The 19,547-nt window shown below is 44.7% G+C and overlaps 2 protein-coding genes across 2 annotated transcripts in view; one reads left to right on the forward strand and one right to left on the reverse strand.

Annotated features, from left to right (window-relative positions):
- LOC105479461 (KH domain containing 1) overlaps nucleotides 1–19,547 on the forward strand; it is a 96,216-nt gene that overhangs the window by 51,427 nt on the left and 25,242 nt on the right. The window lies entirely within an intron of this gene.
- LOC112426277 (uncharacterized) overlaps nucleotides 1–19,547 on the reverse strand; it is a 43,902-nt gene that overhangs the window by 2,194 nt on the left and 22,161 nt on the right. Inside the window, exons 4-5 of the mRNA XM_071096051.1 lie at nucleotides 6,442–6,483; nucleotides 4,710–4,786 (exon numbers count right to left, since the gene is read on the reverse strand). Coding sequence (XP_070952152.1) covers nucleotides 4,710–4,786; nucleotides 6,442–6,483 — 119 coding nt within the window. The remainder of the gene's footprint in view (nucleotides 1–4,709; nucleotides 4,787–6,441; nucleotides 6,484–19,547) is intronic.

Genomic DNA, 19,547 nt, shown 5'->3' on the forward strand with positions numbered 1-19,547 from the left:
TGGGTGCTTTTTTACTTTTTTTTTGTTTGTTATGAGACAGGGTCTTGCTCTGTCACCCAGGCTGGAGTGCAGTGCCATGATCATGGCTCAATGCAACCTCTGCCTCCTTTTTCAAGTGATTCTCATGTCTCAGCCTCTGGAGTAGCTGGGATTACAGGCATGAGCCACCATGGCCTGGCTAATTTTTTTATTTTCAATAGAGACAAGGTTTTGCCATGTTGGACAGGCTGGTCTTGAACTCCTGCCCTCCGGTGATCCTCTGCCTTGGCCTCCCAAAGTGCTGGGATTACAGGAGCCACTGTACCTGGCCCAGATTGTATTCTTTTTTTGTTTGTTTGAGATGGAGTCTCACTCTGTCGCCCAGGCTGGAGTTCAGTGGTACAATCTTCGCTTACTGCAACTACCGCCTCCTGGGTTCAAGTGATTCTCCCACCTCAGCCTCCTGAGTAGCTGGGACTACAGGCACATGTCACCATGCCTGGCTAAGTTTTGTATTTTTAGCAGAGGTGGGGTTTTGCCATGTTGGCCAGGCTAGTCTAGAACTCCTGGTCTCAAGTGATATGCCCACCTCGCCTCCCAAAGCACTGATATTACAGGTATGAGCCACTGTGCCTGACTTAGATTTTATTCTTATGCCTAATCCATTTGTCTGTCTTTGGTTGAAAAAGGATTATGTCCTTTTCTACTGAGTATGTCTCTGATATGCAACAAATGATTGGATATTTTAATCTATTCAGGTTTAATTGGGGCTGAAAACTTTAAGACCATCTACTAGGCTGTGTTATTAGGCTAGGCTTTTCTATTATCTAAACACTCCCTACCCCTACCACCTGTCAGTAATTACCTTTTTTTTTTGAGATGGGGGTCTTAATATACTATGTTGTTCAGGCTGGTGTGCAGTGGCTAATTCACATATGCCATCATACCCTTCTACAACCTTAAACTCCTGGCTTCAAGTGATCCTCTGCCTCTGCCTCCTGAGTGGCTAGGAAAACAGGTGTGTGCCACTGCACCCAGCTAAAAGAAAACTTTTTTTTTTTAAGATGAAATCTCACTCTGTTGCCCAGGCTGGAGTGCAGTGGCATGATCTCAGCTCACTGCAACCTCCACCTCCCAGGTTCAAGTGATTCTCCTGCCTCAGCCTCCTGAGAAGCTGGGACTATGGGCATGCATCACTGGGCTCAGCTAATGTTTGTATTTTTAGTAGAGATGGGGTTTAACCATGTTGCCCAGGCTGGTCTTGAACTCCTGACCTCAAGTGATTCACCCACCTTTGCCTCCCAAAGTGCTGGGATTACAGGCATGAACCACCATGTCTGGCCCAAGAAAACTGTTTCTGATAGGGATGGAAGAGAATACTTACTTCTCCAGATCAGTGAATGCATATCTCATATCTAAGGTTGTGTTAATCAGTTTCTAATAAAAAATACCACACCTGGCACAGCAACTGCAATTAGTGCCACCACTTGGTTGAGTCTGCAGCAGTTCACTGCCACCTTCTCGGATCCATCTGATTTTTGCAGGCACCAGAGTGGTGAATTAAATGGAGATATGATGAAACTAACCCTATCCTTTAGGTCTTTAAGGGTGCCACTAGTTTCTGCCATTCCCCCAGGGATGTAATATTGGATTTGATTTGGTCTTGATCAGGAAGAAGGTGGTGGCAATTTCAGAGGGCTTCATCAGCCCTTCTCCACTCTATTTTCACCCCAGAGGAGTAGAATCGATATTAGGGTTGTGCCAGCTGCCAAGAATCTCCATTCCAAGTATACATTTGGAAGCTGAAAAAATGATCACTAGGTGGTTATGGACCCAGTGGGCCCACCGTGAGCTAGATCTTAGGACTCCATTTATTACTTGACCCCATATGTCCTCCCTGTAAGAGGAGTGGCAGATGATGCTGGTCTACATGTATCATTGTTAACCGGGATCTTGTGTTCAAGAGTCTATGATGTTTGGGTATTTCTGTTTTCCTAGTGTATATTACCTGAAGTAAATGACTGTAGTTTCCTTTCTGGAAAGGAATAGGGAACCATTACTATGTACTGCCATAGCATTGCCAGGTCCTTCCTCCTGGGGATCTGTCCTCTCCTTTAGTCATTGAGTTTCAGATCTGGAAACTGGCATATGTCTGGAAACTGAGCAAGGGAGCATGAGACTACTGCTTCCAGCCTAATCATCTAGCCTTGATTTCTTTGATGTACAGATTGAATAGCACCCTTGTTGGCTGCCCAGATATTTTTCCTCAGTCATTTCATAACCCTCTAGTAGTCAGGTCCCTCTGTGAAACTGACTTGCCACTTGTTACGATGATTGTGTCTTTCTGACATCTGAGGGTCAAGTGGCCTTGACTGGCCTTTGGGGGATAGTGGCTATCATCGCAATTGCTATTAGAGACCAGTTTTATCATAGCATCTCCTACTGTAAGTCCTGGCTCTCAGAGAAGAGCCCCTACTGAACTTAGCAGTGTTGGTGACATTCTCACTAGAATATTTCTTATTGCTTTGATAAGTAATGTATTTTCTGGGTCCTCTTGTGGATTTTCCAACTATTTGCAGTATATAGTCTATAGCATACTCACGTCTCCGAGCCTTTTCATTCATCTACCTTTTGCTACAATTTTGGCATTTCTACCTCACTTAGTGTGGGCCATTGGTTTTTCCATGCTTCTGGGAGCCATCCTGGTAGTAGGATTGCATCATCTTTCAGGATCCTTGTCAGGGCATTAGATCCTGAGACCAATATCTGGTTCTTTTTTTTGAGACAGAGTCTCACTCTGTTGCCCAGGCTGGAGTGCAGTGGCGTGAACTCGGCTTGCTGGAACCTCTGCCTCCCAGGTTCAAGTGATTCTCCTGCCTTGGCCTCCCGAGTAACTGAGATTACAGGTGCAAGCGACCATGCCCAGCTAATTTTCACTATTTTTAGTAGAGATAGGGTTTCACCATGTTTGTCAGGCTGGTCTCAAACTCCTGATCTCAAATGATCCTCCTGCCTCGGCCTCCCAAAGTGCTGGGATTATAGACGTGAGCCACCATGCCCTGCCCCATCTGGTTCTTTAAAAGTATATATTGCTCTCTGTCATAACACATTCTGCATGCTCATCTTTGTAATTATTTTTAGAGAATAGAAGAGGTGTGGCTCTCAGTGCTTAGTTGATCAATGAAAAGTTGATTTGTTAGTATCACCATCCATTATCTCAGGTATAAATGAGGGAATCAGTTCTCTTTATCATCAGGTCCCTCTTTTTCTTCATAGTTCTGAATTTTCATATAGTTCAAGAAAAGAAGTCCTCAAGAGCAGAGAATCTGAGAAATTAATGTGATTAGTATCTAATTACCACCAATATCATCTTACATAAACTATATAGAGACTTTTTTGGAGTTCTGAGTTTTTCCTTTACTGACTTAAAAAAAACCCCACACAAACGAGTGAATTCATTTAGGACCAAGCAACGAAAAGTAGCTGTTATTCCCTGACACACTGTGGTATGGTTTGGCAGCAGGATAAGGCTGGGAATGGGTGTAGATCTCTCACTGGCTACACAGATGGGTTCTAAGTCTTGCCTTGTTGAGTGGACAGTTTTGCTGAATCATGTGGATAGATAAGCTTAATAGTTTTCCCCTTTGCCCTTTGCCTTTCTAAATGTGATTATTTATAGGAAATGTGCTTTGGAAACTAGCATAAAGGAGAAAAAAGGCCTTTCCAGTTGGTCTTTTAAAGAACAAGCTGGGGATGGAGTTAAGCTAAGATTGAGCTCCATCTGGTGGCTAACTTTGATCAGTTCTTGGAACTAGGAACTGACCAAAATCTGGAAAGCCATGATTCTTCTAAAAATAGAAAATGGGCCGGGCGCGGTGACCACGCCTGTAATCCCAGCACTTTGGGAGGCTAAGGCAGGCAGATCACGTGACGTCAGGAGTTTGAGACCAGCCTGGCCAACATGGCGAAACCCTGTCTCTACTAAAACATACAAAAATTAGTGGGGCATGGTGGCAGGTGCCTGTAATCTCAGCTACTCAGGAGGCTGAGGCAGGAGAATTGCTTGAACCCAGGAGACAGAGGTTGCAGTGAGCTGAGATCGTGCCACTGCACTCCAGGCTGGGCTACTGAGCTAGATTCCATCTCAAAAAAAAAAAAAAAAAAAGAATCATGATAAGCATGAATAAGGCATAGAGGCCAGATCAGCAGAGTCAATGTGCGGTCTCTGGTAGGACTGGTGGGATTTTTGCCAAGACTTTAACAAACTCTATGGAAATTTAAACAGTGGGATATTTATAATGCAAAGTAACAGACACGCCGAGCGCGGTGGCTCACACTTGTAATCCCAACACTATGGGAGGCCGAGGCGGGCGGATCACCTAAGGTCAGCAGTTTGAGACTAGTCTGGCCAACATGGTGAAACCCCATCTCTACTAAAAATACAAAAATTAGCCGAGTGTGGTGGCGCGTGCCTGTAATCCCAGCTACTCAGGAGGCTGAGGCAGGAAAATCACTTGAACCCAGGAGGCAGAGGTTGCAGTGAGCCGAGATTGTGCCACTGTATTTCAGCCTGGGTGACAAGAGCGAAACTCCATCTAAAAAAAAAAAAAGGCAAAGTAACAGACACAAAACTTCACAGGCAATCCTTGAATCTTTTCAAGATTCAAAGAAGGTCAGGAAGGGTGGATAAGCCTGATATCCCAAGAGAAAGGGCAGCTTTAAGAGCATACCTGGATTTTGAGCCTGGCAGATGAGGCTGCTATCAATCCAGCAATGTTGTAATCACCCAACAGGTTCGTCTTGCCTGCTGCACAGGGAAATCCAATTCACTGAGGGAAATCCAATTCACTGAGACAGTGTTGTGGTAGTAAAGAAATAGTCTTATTAATGCAAGGCCAGCCAAGCAGAGAGACAGGAGTTTAAGATTACTAAAATCTGCCTCCCTGAGAGCTCAGAGGCCAGAGTTTTTACAGATTATTTGGTGGGCAGGGAACTAGGGAATAGTTGAAGATGAAATCTTAGGGGTGTGGAAAATGGCCCTTGTGCACTAAGCGCACCTCTGGGTGGGGACCACAGGACTGGTTGAGTCAGGAGTCATGCGCCCTGGTAGGGTATGTCAGTTGCCAGAATGCAAAAATGTGAAAAACAATTCAATAGATCAATCTGAGGTTCTACACTAGTGATCTTATCTATAAGAGAAACTGGGGAAGTCACAAATCTTATAACCTAAGGCCACATAACTTCTGAGCAGTAAGGGATTACAAAAACTACACCTACATTTTGGCAGAAGTCAGGCACTCCATAATCCTAATATTGTGGGTTTTCATTAGTCTTACAAAAGCTATTTCAGTCCCTGAACAAGGAGGGGATCCGTTTTAGAGAGGGACTATTATCATCCTTGCCTTAAAGTTAAACTAGAAATTAAATTCCTCCCAAGGTTAGTTTGGCCTATGCCCAGGAAGGAATGAGGACAGCCAGCCTGTGAGGCTAGAAGCAAGATGGAGTCAGTCATGCTAGACTTCTCCCATTGTCATAATCTTTGCATTATTAGGTGGTTTCAATGTGCTGGAGAGGATGAAGGGTGGAGTGGGAAAGTACTGCAGGAATCAAAGAGGAAAGAATGGGGCCAGCATGGTGGCTCACGCCTGTAATCCCAGCATTGTGGGAGGCGGAGGCAGGAGGATCACCTGAGGGTCAGGAGTGCAAGACCAGCCTGGCCAACATGGTGAAACCCTTTCCCTACTAAAAATACAAAAATTTGAACCTGGGAGGCAGAGGTTGCAGTGAGCCAAGATCGCACCACTGTACTCCAGCCTGGGTGACAGAGCAAGACTCTGTCTCCAAAAAAAAAAAAAAAGGGAAAACCAGTGAGGTAAAGATTCAACTCCAAAAATTACAGAAAACAGAATGATCCTAAAGAAACAAAAACTAAGGGCCAGGCGCTCACACCTGTAATCCCAGCACTTTGGGAGGCCTGGGAAGGAGGATCACTTGAGGTCAGGAGTTGAGACTTGCGTGGATCACTTGAGACCAGCCTGGGCAACAAAGTGAGACCCTGTCTCTATAAAACAAAACAGCTAAGGAAATAAAAGATTAAAGCAAAAGCCAATGGAATAAGAAACAAAATCGGATAAACAAAACCAAAAGCTGCTTCTTTAAAAAAAAAAAAAAAAAGCAACACTTGAGTTCATACAGTTAAAAATGAATAATTAAATAAATGAGGTAGAACAGACAAATCTCCCATGCAGAATTTCAAATAATTTATGTAGGTACTCTGTCTTCATGGAGGTGGAGCATAACTCCTGGTACCTTCATTAAATGTGAGCTATACGTAACGACTTCCTGCAAAAGATTAAGGAAAAGGAAGGGATGAGTAACTTTACAGTGGAGAGGACTGACAGACTACTTCAGCCTGATGATCAAGGTCAACATAAAAAGTGAAGTCATGTTAATAGCACGTACCTCCGGTGTGTAACTGCCCGGTGGGTTCACCTTGCCCATTTCCTAGACAGAGCCAATTTATAAAGACAGGTGAATTGTAATAGAGAAAGAGTAATTCACGTAGAGCCGCCTGTGCACGAGACCAGAGTTTTATTATTACTCAAATCTGTCTCCCGAAGCATTCAGGGATCAGAGGTTTTTTTTTTTTTTTTTTTTTTTTGAGACGGAGTCTCGCTCTGCCGCCCAGGCTGGAGTGCAGTGGCCAGATCTCAGCTCACTGCAAGCTCCGCCTCCCGGGTTCACGCCATTCTCCTGCCTCAGCCTCCCGAGTAGTTGGGACTACAGGCGCCCGCCACCGCGCCCGGCTAGTTTTCTGTATTTTTTAGTAGAGACGGGGTTTCACCGTGTTAGCCAGGATGGTCTCGATCTCCTGACCTCGTGATCCGCCCGTCTCGGCCTCCCAAAGTGCTGGGATTACAGGCTTGAGCCACCGCGCCCGGCCTTTTTTTTTTTTTTTTTTTTTGAGACGGAGTCTCACTGTGTCATCCAGGCTGGAGTGCAGTGGCGCGATCTCGGCTCACTGCAAGCTCCGCCTCCCGGGTTCACGCCATTCTCCCGCCTCAGCCTCCAAGTAGCTGGGACTACAGGCGCCTGCCACCACGCCCGGCTAGTTTTTTGTATTTTTAGTAGAGACGGGGTTTCACCATGTTAGCCAGGATGGTCTCGATCTCCTGACCTCGTGATCCACCCGCCTCGGCCTCCCTAAGTGCTGGGATTACAGGCTTGAGCTACCGCGCCCGGCCAGGGATCAGAGTTTTTAAGGATAATACTGTGGGTGGGGGAAGGACAGTGTGTTGTGTTGATTGGTTAAGTCAGAGATGAAATAATAGGGAATTAAAGCCTCTTGCACTGAGTCAGTTCCTGGGTGAGGGCCACAAGATCAGATGAGCCAGTTTATTGATCTGGGTGGTGGTGCCAGCTGATCTATCAAGTGCAGGGTCTGTAAAGTATCTCAAGCACTGATTTTAAGAGCAGTCTAGGGTCAGAATCTTGTAGCCTCCAGCTGCATAACTCCTAAACCATAATATCTAACCTTGTGGCTCATTTGTTAGTCCTACAAAGGGAGTCCCCAGGCAAGAAGAAGGTTTGTTTTGGGAAAGGGCTGTCATCATCTTTGTTTTAACCTATAAACTAAGTTCCTCCCAAAGTTAGTTCAGCCTAAGCCCAGGACTGAACAAGGACAGTTTGGAGGGTGAAAGGGTGGCCTGCCCCTCCACACCTGTGGGCGTTTCTCGTCAGGTGGAACAAAAGATTTGAGAAAAGAAAGAGACACAGAGACAAAGTATAGAGAAATAAAAGTGGGCCCAGGGAACCGATGCTCAGCATACGGAGGACCCGCGCCGGCACTGGTCTCTGAGTTCCCTCAGTATTTATTGATCATTATCTTTACCATCTCCGAGAGGGGGATGTGGCAGGACAATAGGGTAATAGTGGGGAGAGGGTCAGCAGGAAAACGTGAACAAAGATCTCTGTGTCATAAATAAGTTTAAGGAAAGGTGCTGTGCCTTGATGTGCATGTATACAAACATCTCCACAAACATTTCTGTGCATTACAGAGCAGCATTGCCGCTAGCACGTCTCACCTCTAGCCCTAAGGTGGTTTTCTCCTATCCCAGTGAATAGAACACACAATCGGGTTTTACACCGAGACATTCCATTGCCTAGGGATGAGCAGGAGACAGATGCCTTCCTCTATCTCAACTGCAAAGAGGCCTTCCTCTTTTACTAATCCTCCTCAGCACAGACGCTTTATGGGTGTTGGGCTGGGGGGCGCTGGGAGACGGCCAGGTCAGGTCTTTCCCTTTCCACGACTATCACATGGGGAGAAACCTTGGACAATACCTGGCTTTCCTAGGCAGAGGTCCCTGGGGCCTTCCGCAGTGTTTGTCTCTGGGTACTTGAGATTAGAGAATGGTGAGGACTTTTAACAAGCATACTGCCTTCAGGCACTTGTTTAACAAAGCACATCCTGCCTAGCCCTAAATCCATTAAACCTTGAGTAAACACAGCACATGTCTCTGCAAGCACAGGGCTGGGGGCAGGGTTACAGATTAAGAGCATCTCTTCAAACAGAAGAATTTTTCTTAGTACAGAACAAAATGGAGTCATAATCTTATGTCTACTTCTCTCTACATAGACACAGTAACAGTCTGATCTCTTTCTTTTCCTCACAGAAGTTAGAAGCAAGATGGAGTTGGTTAGATCAGCTGTCTTTCACTGTCTTAGTTATAATTTTGCAATGGCAGGTATAATGTGATAAAATTGGCGCTTACCTCTATGGTCTTCCTTCTCAAAACCCCTAATCCCAGTCTAATCATGAGACTTCAAACTCCACTAGAGTGGAATTTTTTTTTTTTTTTTTTTTTTAAAGGCAGAGTCTCACTCTGTCACTCAGGCTGGAGTGCAGTGGTGTAATCTTGGCTCACTACAACCTCCACCTTCCACGTACAAGCAATTCTCATGCCTCAGCCTCCTGAGTAGCTGGGACTACAGGCGCGTGCCACCATACCCGGCTAATTTTTGTATTTTTACTGGAGATGGGGTTTCACCATGTTGGCCAGGCTGGGCTAGAACTCCCAGCCTCAAGTGATCCACCCACCTTGGCCTCCCAAAGTGCAGGGATTACAGGCGTGAGCCACCGCACCCAGCCTAGAGTGGCATCTTAAAATATACTTGACCAGTATGCCTCAAAACAGTCAAGGTCATCAAAAACAAAAAAAGTCTGAGAATCTGTCACAGCCAAGAGGAGCCTAAGGACACACGATGACTAAATGTAATGTGGTATACTGTTTGGGCTCCTGGGGCAGAAAAAGGACCTTAGGAAATCAGAATAAAGTATGGGCTTTAATAAGATGTTAATAATAGGAAAAACTGGGTGTGGGGTAAATGGGCACTCTGTACTATCCTCACAATTCTTCTGTAAATCTAAAACCATTTTTTTTTTGTTTTTTTGAGACGAAGTTTCACTCTTATTGTCCAGGCTGGAGTGCAATGGCGCAATCTCGGCTCGTTGGAATCTCTGCCTCCCGGGTTCAAGCGATTCTCCTGCCTCAGCCTCCCAAGTAGCTGGGATTACACGCGCCTGCCACCACGCCTGGCTGATTTTTCTATTTTTAGTAGAGACGGGGTTTACACCGTCCTCATCTGTAAAATTGGTATACAGTAGTGCCCCCTTATCCTTGGGAGATACGGTCCAAGACCTCCAGTGGATGCCTGAAACCACGAATATAACTGATCTCCATATGTACTGTGATTTTTCCTATGCATACATACCTATGATAAGTAGAGACAAGGTTTCTCCATGTTAGGCTGGTCTTGAACTCCTGACCTCAGGTGATCCGCTTGCCTTGGCTCCCAAAGTGCTGGGATTACAGACAGGCACCACCACACCAGGCTAATTTTTTGTATTTTTAGTAGAAACAGGATTTCCCCATGTTGGCCAGGCTGATCTCAAACTCCTGACCTCAAGTGATCTGCCCTACTTGGCCTCCCAAAGTGTTGGGATTACAGGCATGAGTCACCATGCCCAGCCAAAACTTTTAAAGGATGTCCTTTAGGAAGAAGATACATGATCACAGAAGGGAGTTCTGGGGAAAATGCAGACTGACAAGATTTAAAAAGCTATTAAAAAATAAATTAGGTTGGGCATGGTGGCTCACACCTGTAATCCCAGCACTTTGGGAGGCCAAAGCTACTTGGGAGGCTAAGATGGGAGGATCACCTGATCCTGGGCAGGTAGAGGCTGTAGTGAGTTGTGATTGTGTCACTGCACTCCAGCCTGGGTGACAGTGAGACTGTCTCCTCAAAAATAAATAAAACAAAAAAAGGATATGTTTAACCTTTATTAATTTTAATTTGAAGGAGGGTAAGCATCTGGGTATTATTTCTTCTATTAAGCGTAGGACTGGCTATCACATTTCTCTAACTATAAAAGTAGAGAAGGGTGGATGTAGTAAACTGTGAATAGGCCAAAGGAACACAGAAAAAGTAGGAACTACACCAAAAACAGGAATGATGAGGAACAATGATGATCACATAGAAAATAACAAAATAGAAAGAGGGCCCAATGGTACCTCACAATAATGATCAATAATACCTCATCTTGGCTGGGCAAGGTGGCTCGCTTTGGGAGACCAAGGTGAGGGGATTGCATAAGCTCAGGAGTTGGAGATCAGCCTGGGCAACACGGCAAAACTCTGTCTCTATGAAGAATACAAACATTAGCCGGGTGTGGTGGTGTGTGCCTATAGCAATAGTTACTCGGGGGACTGAGGCAGGAGGATTGCTCGAGCCCAAGACGTCAAGGCTGCAGTGAGCCATGTTTGCCACTGCACTCCAGCCTAGGTGACAGCAACACCACATCTCTTAAAAAAAAAAAAAAAAATTCCGTGGTCCCATGTTATCATTGAGGCAAATGGAGAAAAGAATTTCAATAAATTTTCCCAATTATTAATATGCAATTTTAGCAGAGACTTTTCTTGATACTGTAGAGCATATACAGAGATTTATATACAGTCAAATGGCCATATAGTTGACTTGGTTTTTTATTTTCATTTTTATTTTTTGAGACACAGTCTCACTCTGTCACCTAGGCTGGAGTGCAATCTCAGCTCACTTCAGCCTCCACCTCCCAGGTTCAAGCAATTCTCCTGCCTCAGCCTCCCGAGTAGCTGGATTACAGGCGTGCACCACTCTGCCTGGCTAAGTTTTTTGTATTTTTAGTAGAGACGGGGTTTCGCCATGTTGGCCAGGCTGGTCTCGAACTCCTGACTGCAAGTGATCTAAGAGCCTTGGCCTCCCAAAGTGCTGGGATTATAGGCATGAGCCACCGTGCCAGATTGACCTGGTTTTTATTCATTAATACCACATTGCATTAATGAAGGCTAACTGGTTGATAAATATGCAGTCACTATAACAGTCAATCATCTAGTGTTTAACTGTGTACCTAGGGTCTCAGTAGTAGAATAGAGATTTATCATCCATGCCAAAAAGGAGTTTGTAGCCAAGTGTGAGAGAATGTATTCACATGAAAAGTGACAAAGAGGCAGGAAAAACGTTATTTGATGTTCTCACACCGTCCTCATCTGTAAAATTGGTGTACAGTAGTGCCCCCTTATCCTTGGGAGATATGGTCCAAGACCTCCAGTGGATGCCTGAAACCACGAATATAACTGAACTCCATATGTACTGTGATTTTTCCTGTGCATACATACCTATGATAAAGTTTAATTTGTGTTAGGCACAGTAAGAAATTAACAACAATAAAAAACTTACAATATACTGTAATAAAACAAAAATCATAATGCAAAAATTCATAATGAAAAAGTTGAATGGATTTAGTCACATAAAAACATCAACATTTGTGATACTGAAAAAGTACTATAAATAAAAGTAAAACCAAATGAAAACTGAAATTAAAAATAAAGAGCTAGGGCCAGCCTATGGTGGTTCATGCCTGTAATCCCAGTATTCTGGGAGGCCAAAGCAGGAGAATTGTTTGAGGCCAGGAGTTCAAGACCAGCCTGAGCAACATAGCGAGACCCTGTCTCTAAAAATAAAAAAATAAAAAGCTGTTGTAGACTAGTAAGAAAAATAAACACATCAATAGAAATATAGGCAAAGGACATGAGAAGGCATTCTGGCCAAGCGCAGTGGCTCACGCCTGTAATCCCAGCACTTTGGGAGGCCGAGGCAGGCAGATCACTTGAGGTCAGGAGTTTGAGACCAGCCTGGCCAATGTTGCAATGAAGCCCCGTTTCTACTAAAAATACAAAAAAAAAAAAAAAAAAAAAGCCAGGCGTGGTGGCTTGTGCCTGTAATCCTAGCTACTCGGGAGGCTGAGGCAGAATTGCTTGAACCCGGGAGGCAGAGGTTGCAGTGAGCCAAGATCGCACCAGATCACACTTCACTCCAGCCTGGGTGACAGAGTAAGACCCCATCTCAAAAAAACAAAACAAAAAACCCAAGAGAGAGAGAAGGCATCCACAAAAGAAACACAAATGTTTCACAAAGGTATAAAAAGATACTTAACTTCACAAACAATAAAACCATAAAACCTGGCCTATACTAAAACCTAATTCAGTGATTTTTTATTTTATTATGTTTTTTGAGACATGGTCTCCATCATACAGACTATAGTACAGTGGCTGGTGTGATCACGGCTCTCTGCAGCCTGAACCTTCCAGGCCCAAGCGATCCTCCTGCCTCTGTCCCACTTACTGCTACCTTGTAGCTGGGACTACAGTTACATGCCAACATGCCTGGCTAATTTTAAAGTTTTTTTATAGAGACAAGGTCTGACTATATTGCCCAGGCTGGTTTTGAACTCCTGGGCTCAATGAATCTTCCTGCCTCGGTCTCCCAAAGTGCTGGGGTTACAGATATAAGCCATTGCGCTTGGCCCAAGCGATATTTTAAAGTTTTATACTAACTGATAATGTGTTTTGCCATTTAAGCTACTGAAAATCATGATAAAGAAATATGACAGACTTGTTCTTTTTTTTTTTTTTTTTTTTTTGAGACAGAGTCTTGCTCTATCGCCCAGGCTGGAGTGCAATGGCACAATCTTGGCTCACTGCAACCTTTGCCTCCTGGGTTCAGGCGAATCTCCTGCCTCAGCCTCCTGAGTAGCTGGGATTACAGGCGCATGCCAACATGCCTGGCTAATTTTTGTATTTTTAGTAGAGATGGGGTTTCACCATGTTGGGCAGGCTGGTCTGGAACTCCTGACCTCAGGTGTTCCACCCACCTCCGCCTCCCAGTCTTGAATAACAGGCGTGAGCCACCGCACCCGGCCAGACTTTTTCTTTTTAACTAACAGTTAAGGAGAATGGAATCAGTTTGTCAATGTTTCAACACATAAAAATTTAATTTATAGAGCTTGTTTTTTCAAAACTAGCATTAATAAAAGAATAAACAGGAATGTTCTTCCTTATTTACAAAAGTTCCTTGGGACATTATCCTAGCTACACCCACTTAATACAAAAAAATTGAAAAGCTGAACCAACCTTTTGTAATTCACCTTTTTTCTTCATGTAGGAGCAAGCAAAGAAAGCTTTCTTGGCAATCGATACCAATCCCTAGATATATTTTACATTTACTATTATAACTCATTTGGAATCTTTAAACAAGTCTCTAAAAGTGACTTGTCTAAAAGTGAATACAGACTACAGAAAACACTTGCTGCCTTTTAGCTACAGGGGCAAAAAAGGATTCAGACAGGGCCTCGGAGGCCAAGGCTACTGGACAGCTTTATCCCACTGCACTGAGGTGTGGATCACAGTTTACAAAGTTGTTTTGTTTTGAGACAAGGTCGCCTTCTGACCCCAGGTTGGAGCGATGTGGTGCAACCACTGCTCAAGGCAGCCTCAACCTCCCAAGCTCAAGCCATCTTCCCACCTCAGCTTTCCAAGTAGCAGGGACTACAGGCACATGCCACCAAGCCTGGCTGGTTTTTTTTTTTACTTGTCTTTTCTTTTGTTTTGAGACGAAGTTTTGCTCTTTCGCCCAGGCTGGAGTGAAGTGGCATGATCTCGGTTCACTGCAACTTCCGCCCCCCAGGTTCAAGCGATTTTTTTTTTTTTTTTTTTTTTTTTTTTTTTGAGACGGAGTCTCGCTCTGTCGCCCAGGCTGGAGTGCAGTGGCGCGATCTCGGCTCACTGCAAGCTCCGCCTCCCGGGTTCACGCCATTCTCCGGCCTCAGCTTCCCGAGTAGCTGGGACTACAGGCGCCCGCCACTGCGCCCGGCTAATTTTTTTCTATTTTTAGTAGAGACGGGGTTTCACCATGGTCTCGATCTGCTGACCTTGTGATCCGCCCGCCTCGGCCTTCCAAAGTGCTGGGATTACAGGCGTGAGCCACCGCGCCCGGCCTCAAGCGATTATCCTGCCTCAGCCTCCCAAGTAGCTGGGATTACAGGCATGTGCCACCACGTCTGGCTAATTTTTGCAGTTTTAGTAGAGATGGAGTTTCACCATGTTGGACAGGCTGGTCCTGACCTCTTGACCTCAGCCTCCCAAAGTGCTAGGATTACAGGCCTGAGCCACCACACCTGGCCTCTTTTTTTTTTTTTAGATGGAATCTCACTCACTCTGCCACCCAGGCTGGAAAGCAGTGGCACAATCTCTGCTCACTGCAACTTCTACCTTCCAGGTTCAAGCAGTTCTCTTGCCTCATCATCCCGAGTAGCTGGGATTACAGGCGTGCACCACCACGCCCAGCTAATTTTTGTATTTTTTTTGTGGAGACGGGGTTTCACCATGTTGGCCAGGCTGGTCTTGAACTCCTGGACTCAAGTGATCTGCCCACCTCGGCCTCCCAAAGTGCTGGGATTACACGTGTGAGCCACTTTGCCTTGCCTAAGGCTAATTAAAAAAAATTTTTGTTTTTTGAGATGGAGTTTCGCTCTTGTTGTCCAGGCTGGAATGCAATGGTGTGATCCTGGCTCACTGCAACCTCTGCCTCCTGGGTTCAAGTGATTCTCCTGCCTCGGCCTCACGAGTAGCTGGGATTACAGGTGCCCACCACCACGCCTGGCTAATTTTTGTATTTTTAGTAGAGACGGGGTTTCTCTATGTTGGCCAGGCTGGTCTCGAACTCCTGGGCTCAAGTGATCCTCCTGCCTCGGTGTCCTAATATGCTGGGATTACAGGTGTCAGCCACGATTCCTGGCCCATAGTTTTGTTAACAGCTTCCTGGGCAGTCTCCCGACCTATTTCCAGTGACACCAGGCTTCATTCAGTCTGTTCATCACTGTGACTGAGAGGAAAGCACTGGAATGAGTATTCATTCTGTTTTAAGCAAATTCATGGTTTCCAGGCTGAGCATCACTATTCCTAGAAGTAAAGCATGGAAGTGAGTAGGCACACTGTACAGGAACACATACACGATATACAGAGAAAGTGACCCTACAGAAAACACTGCTGAGGCTACCCTACTGGTCACTCTAGAGCAGACCACCTGCAACAGAATCACCCAGAACATCCAAAAAATAAAGAAAAATAATGATAACTAATATTTATTAAGTACTTCCCATGTGTTCTAAGTGCTTTACCATATTCATTCATTCCTTTAATCCTTGGGGAAAAACCTGTAAGTAGGCTCCTGTCACTAGCCCCATTTTACAGGTGAGGAGACTGAAGAACAGGAAGGTGAAGTCATTTGCCAGTATGCTTGACTGCTGGAAGGGAGGGAGGCTGTGCAAGGAGAGCTGCATGTTTATAGTGCTCCTGGGTTCGTTCTAAGTCTGAGAATCACGGAGTACAGGACTTTCAGGGCTAGAGTTTTTATTTTTTACTTTTTTATGGGATGCACAAACTGCAGAGAAATGGAGTCTATGCACCGAGGCAGCAGTTTGTCACAGAAAGTGGAAGCCAGCTAGAATCCTTTTCAATCCCTTAAAAGAGAGGTTCGCAGGGGCAGACTGGAGGGAAGGGTCTGGGCTAGGAGATCTTCAAACCTCTTCTTTGGATTTCCCAGTGGCCTCCGACAGTACCTCATTCCAGGACTTCCATGATTACTCTGAAAAGCAAGGAATCCTAGCTTCCCAGGATGTGAGAGGGAGTCCCAGTCCTGTGGGAGGGAAGTTGTGCAAGTGAAAGAGGATGGATCCCATAGCACAGATGTCCTAGGTTTCTACCACCGAGGGCCTGGGCACATGAAGTTCCTTACCCGCAGCCTGTTTCTTTCAGGATCTCCCTGCCAAGATGTGAATCAGCCTTTTTTTTTTTTTTTTTTTTTTTTTTGAGACGGAGTCTCGCTCTGTCACCAGGCTGAAGTGCAGTGGCACCATCTCGACTCACTGCAACCTCCTCCTCCCGGTTCAAGCAATTCTCCTGCCTCAGCCTCCTGAGTAGCTGGGACTACAGGCATGTGCCACCATGCCCAGCTAATTTTTTGTATTTTTAGTAGAGACGGGGTTTCACCGTGTTAGCCAGGATGGTCTCAATCTCCTGACCTCGTGATCTCTCACCTCGGCCTCCCAAAGTGCTGGGACTACAGGCGTGAGCCATTGCGCCCGGCCTGTGCCTGGCTTATTACTATTATTTTAAAATTAATAAAATAATATTTAAAAATGTCAATTTTAGACTCGGAGTGGTAGCTCATGCCTATAATTCCAGTACTTTGGGAGGCCGAGGTAGGGGGCTCACTTCAGGTCAGGAGTTCGAGACCAGCCTGGCCAACATGGTGAAACCCTATTTCTACTGAAAATACAAAAACTAGCTGGGTGTTGTGGCATGTGTCTGTAATCCCAGCTACTTGGGAGGCTGAGACAGGAGAATTGCTTGAACCCAGGAGGTGAAGGTTGCAGTGAGCCGAGATCACGCCACTGTACTCCAGCCTGGGCAAGAGAGAGAGACTCCATCTCAAACAAACAAACAAAAAAAGCTGGGTGCGGGGACTCACATCTGTAATCCCAGCATTTTGGGAGGCCGAGGTGGGCGGATCACGGGGTCAGGAGTCCGAGACCAGCCTGGCCAAGATGGTGAAACCCTGTCTCTACTAAAAATATAAAAATTAGCTTGGCGTGGTGGCAGGCGCCTGTAATCCCAGCTACTTAGGAGGCTGAGGCAGAGAATAGCTTGGACCTGGGAGGCGGAGGTTGCCGTGAGCCGAGATCGTGCCACTGCACTCCAGCCTGGGCATCAGAGTGAGATTCTGTCCCAAAAAAAACCACAAAAAACAAAAAACTTTTTACATCATGTCTATATATTTCAAAAAGAAATTAATAGACTCTGCTTCATTCTTTTTTATATTATAAAGGGTATTGATTGTGACCAACTAAGCTAATTTCACCATCCTCTAATGGGTGACAACCTGCAGTTTGAAAAACACTGCCATCATTTACTAATTAATGACTAAAATATTGACAGAATGTACAAAGAAAGAGAACAGGCTGGGAGCGGTGGCTCACACTTGTAATCCCAGCACTTTGAGAGGGCGACGTGGGTGGATCATGAGGTCAGGAGATCGAGACCAGCCTGGCCAAGATGGTGAAACCCCGTCTCTACTAAAAATACAAACAATTAGCCAGCAGTAGTGGCATGTGCCTATAGTCCCAGCTACTCGGGAGGCTGAGGCAGGAGAATCACTTGAACCTGGGAGGCGGAGGTTGCCGTGAGCCGAGATCGCGCCACAGCACTCCAGCCTGGGCAACGAGCAAAACTCCATCTCAGAAAAAAAAAAAAAAAAGAAAACAAAGAAAAAATAGAAACAAAAACTTTTGCACTATAGGATCATTTCCTTCAGGACACTAAGTGAAGAGGGTCTTGCTATATATTGTCAACTGGGTGTAGTGGGTTAAATTGTATACCTCAAAAAGATATGTCCAAGTTCTAATTCCTGATACTTGTGAATGTGGACTTACCTGGAAATAAGGTCTTTGCAGATGTAATTATCATTTTTCTGTTTTTCTTTTTCTTTTTTTTTGGAATGTAGTCTCGCTCTGTTGCCCAGGTTGGAGTGTAGTGGCACAATCTCAGCTCACTGCAACCTCTGCCTCCCAGGTTAAGCCATATAAAAATTTTAAAATGATTCCTAAACTACAAGTTCTACAAAAAACAGGCATGAAAAAGGCTTAGTCCTGTCCATGTACTAAATAGTACAATAGTACAATACTTCAATAAATAAAAGGCTGTAGTTGTATTAATGCATGAAAAGGCCAATCAATGTAATAGAACAGAAAACCAAAAATACACCCATATATATGCATAGAAATTTAATATTTAATAAAGGGGACAATTCAGATTACTGTGGAAAAGGCGGATTACTCAATCAAGGATTTAATTATCATTGGAATAAACAGGTTAACCTATTAAAAATCCATCTGAGGCCAGGTACAGTGGGTCACACCTGTAATCCCAGCACTTTGGGAGGCCAAGGAGGGTGGATCACTTGAGCCAAGGAGCTTGAGATCAGCCTGGGCAAGACAGTGAGACCTTGTCTCCACAAAAATAAAAACAATTTAAAAACTAGCCAGGCATAGTGGTCCATGCCTGTAGTCCCAGCTGCTCAGAAGGTTGAGCTAGGAAGGTAACCGGAGCCCAGGAATTTGAGGCTGCAGTGAGCTATGATCACACCCACCACTGCACTCCAGCCTGGGTAGCAGAGTGAGGCTCTGTCTCCAGCAACAACAACAACAATAACAACAAGAACAACAACAAAACAACAACAACAAAAAAAAACAGTAAAATTAGATTTAAATATATATGTAAAATAATAAAAATTCATTTGAATTATACCTAACAACCTAAATCAAATCACACCTCAGGAACATCAGACATTTAAATGTAAAAAAGAAAACTCAAACCATACCAGAGGAAACCATTAGCAAATATTTTATAGTCATGGAATAAGGAGGGCATTCCTAAGAATGAAACAAAATCCACAGACAATAAACATAAAAAGATTCAGGCTGGGCACAGTGGCTCATGCCTGTAATCCCAGCACTTTGGGAGGCTGAGGCGGGGCAGATCATGTGAGGTCAGGAGTTTGAGACCAGCCTGACCAACAGGGAGAAATCCCGTCTCTACTAAAAATACAAAATTAGCCAGGCATGGTGGCGTGTGCCTGTAATCCCAGCTACTCAGGAGGTTGAGGCAGGAGAATCGCTTGAACCTGGGAGGTGGAGGTTGCAGTGAGCCGAGATCGTGCCATTGCACTCCAGCCTGGGCAACAAGAGTGAAACTCCGTCTCAAAATAAACAAAAACAAAAACAAAAAAAGGCTGAATATATTTTGTTGTATGTCTAAATCACATTTTGTTTATCCATTCATCTGCTCATGGATTCTTGGGTTGGTTCCACCTTTTGGCCACTGTGAATAATGCTATTATAAATACTGGCATCCGTACTTATTTCAGTCTCTGCTTTCAATTCTTTTGAATATAAACCTAAAAATTGAATTGCTGGGTCATAAGGTAATTCTCTAACTTTCTGAGGACACATCAAACTGTTTTTCACAGTGGCTACACCATTTTATATCACCAGTAATAACAAGGGTTCAAATTTCTCAATATCTTTGCCAACAATTTTGTCTTTTCCATCTTTTCTTTTCTCTCTCTTCTCTTTC

The sequence above is a fragment of the Macaca nemestrina genome, chromosome 5, assembly GCF_043159975.1.
Source record: "Macaca nemestrina isolate mMacNem1 chromosome 5, mMacNem.hap1, whole genome shotgun sequence".
Taxonomy (NCBI): domain Eukaryota; kingdom Metazoa; phylum Chordata; class Mammalia; order Primates; family Cercopithecidae; genus Macaca; species Macaca nemestrina.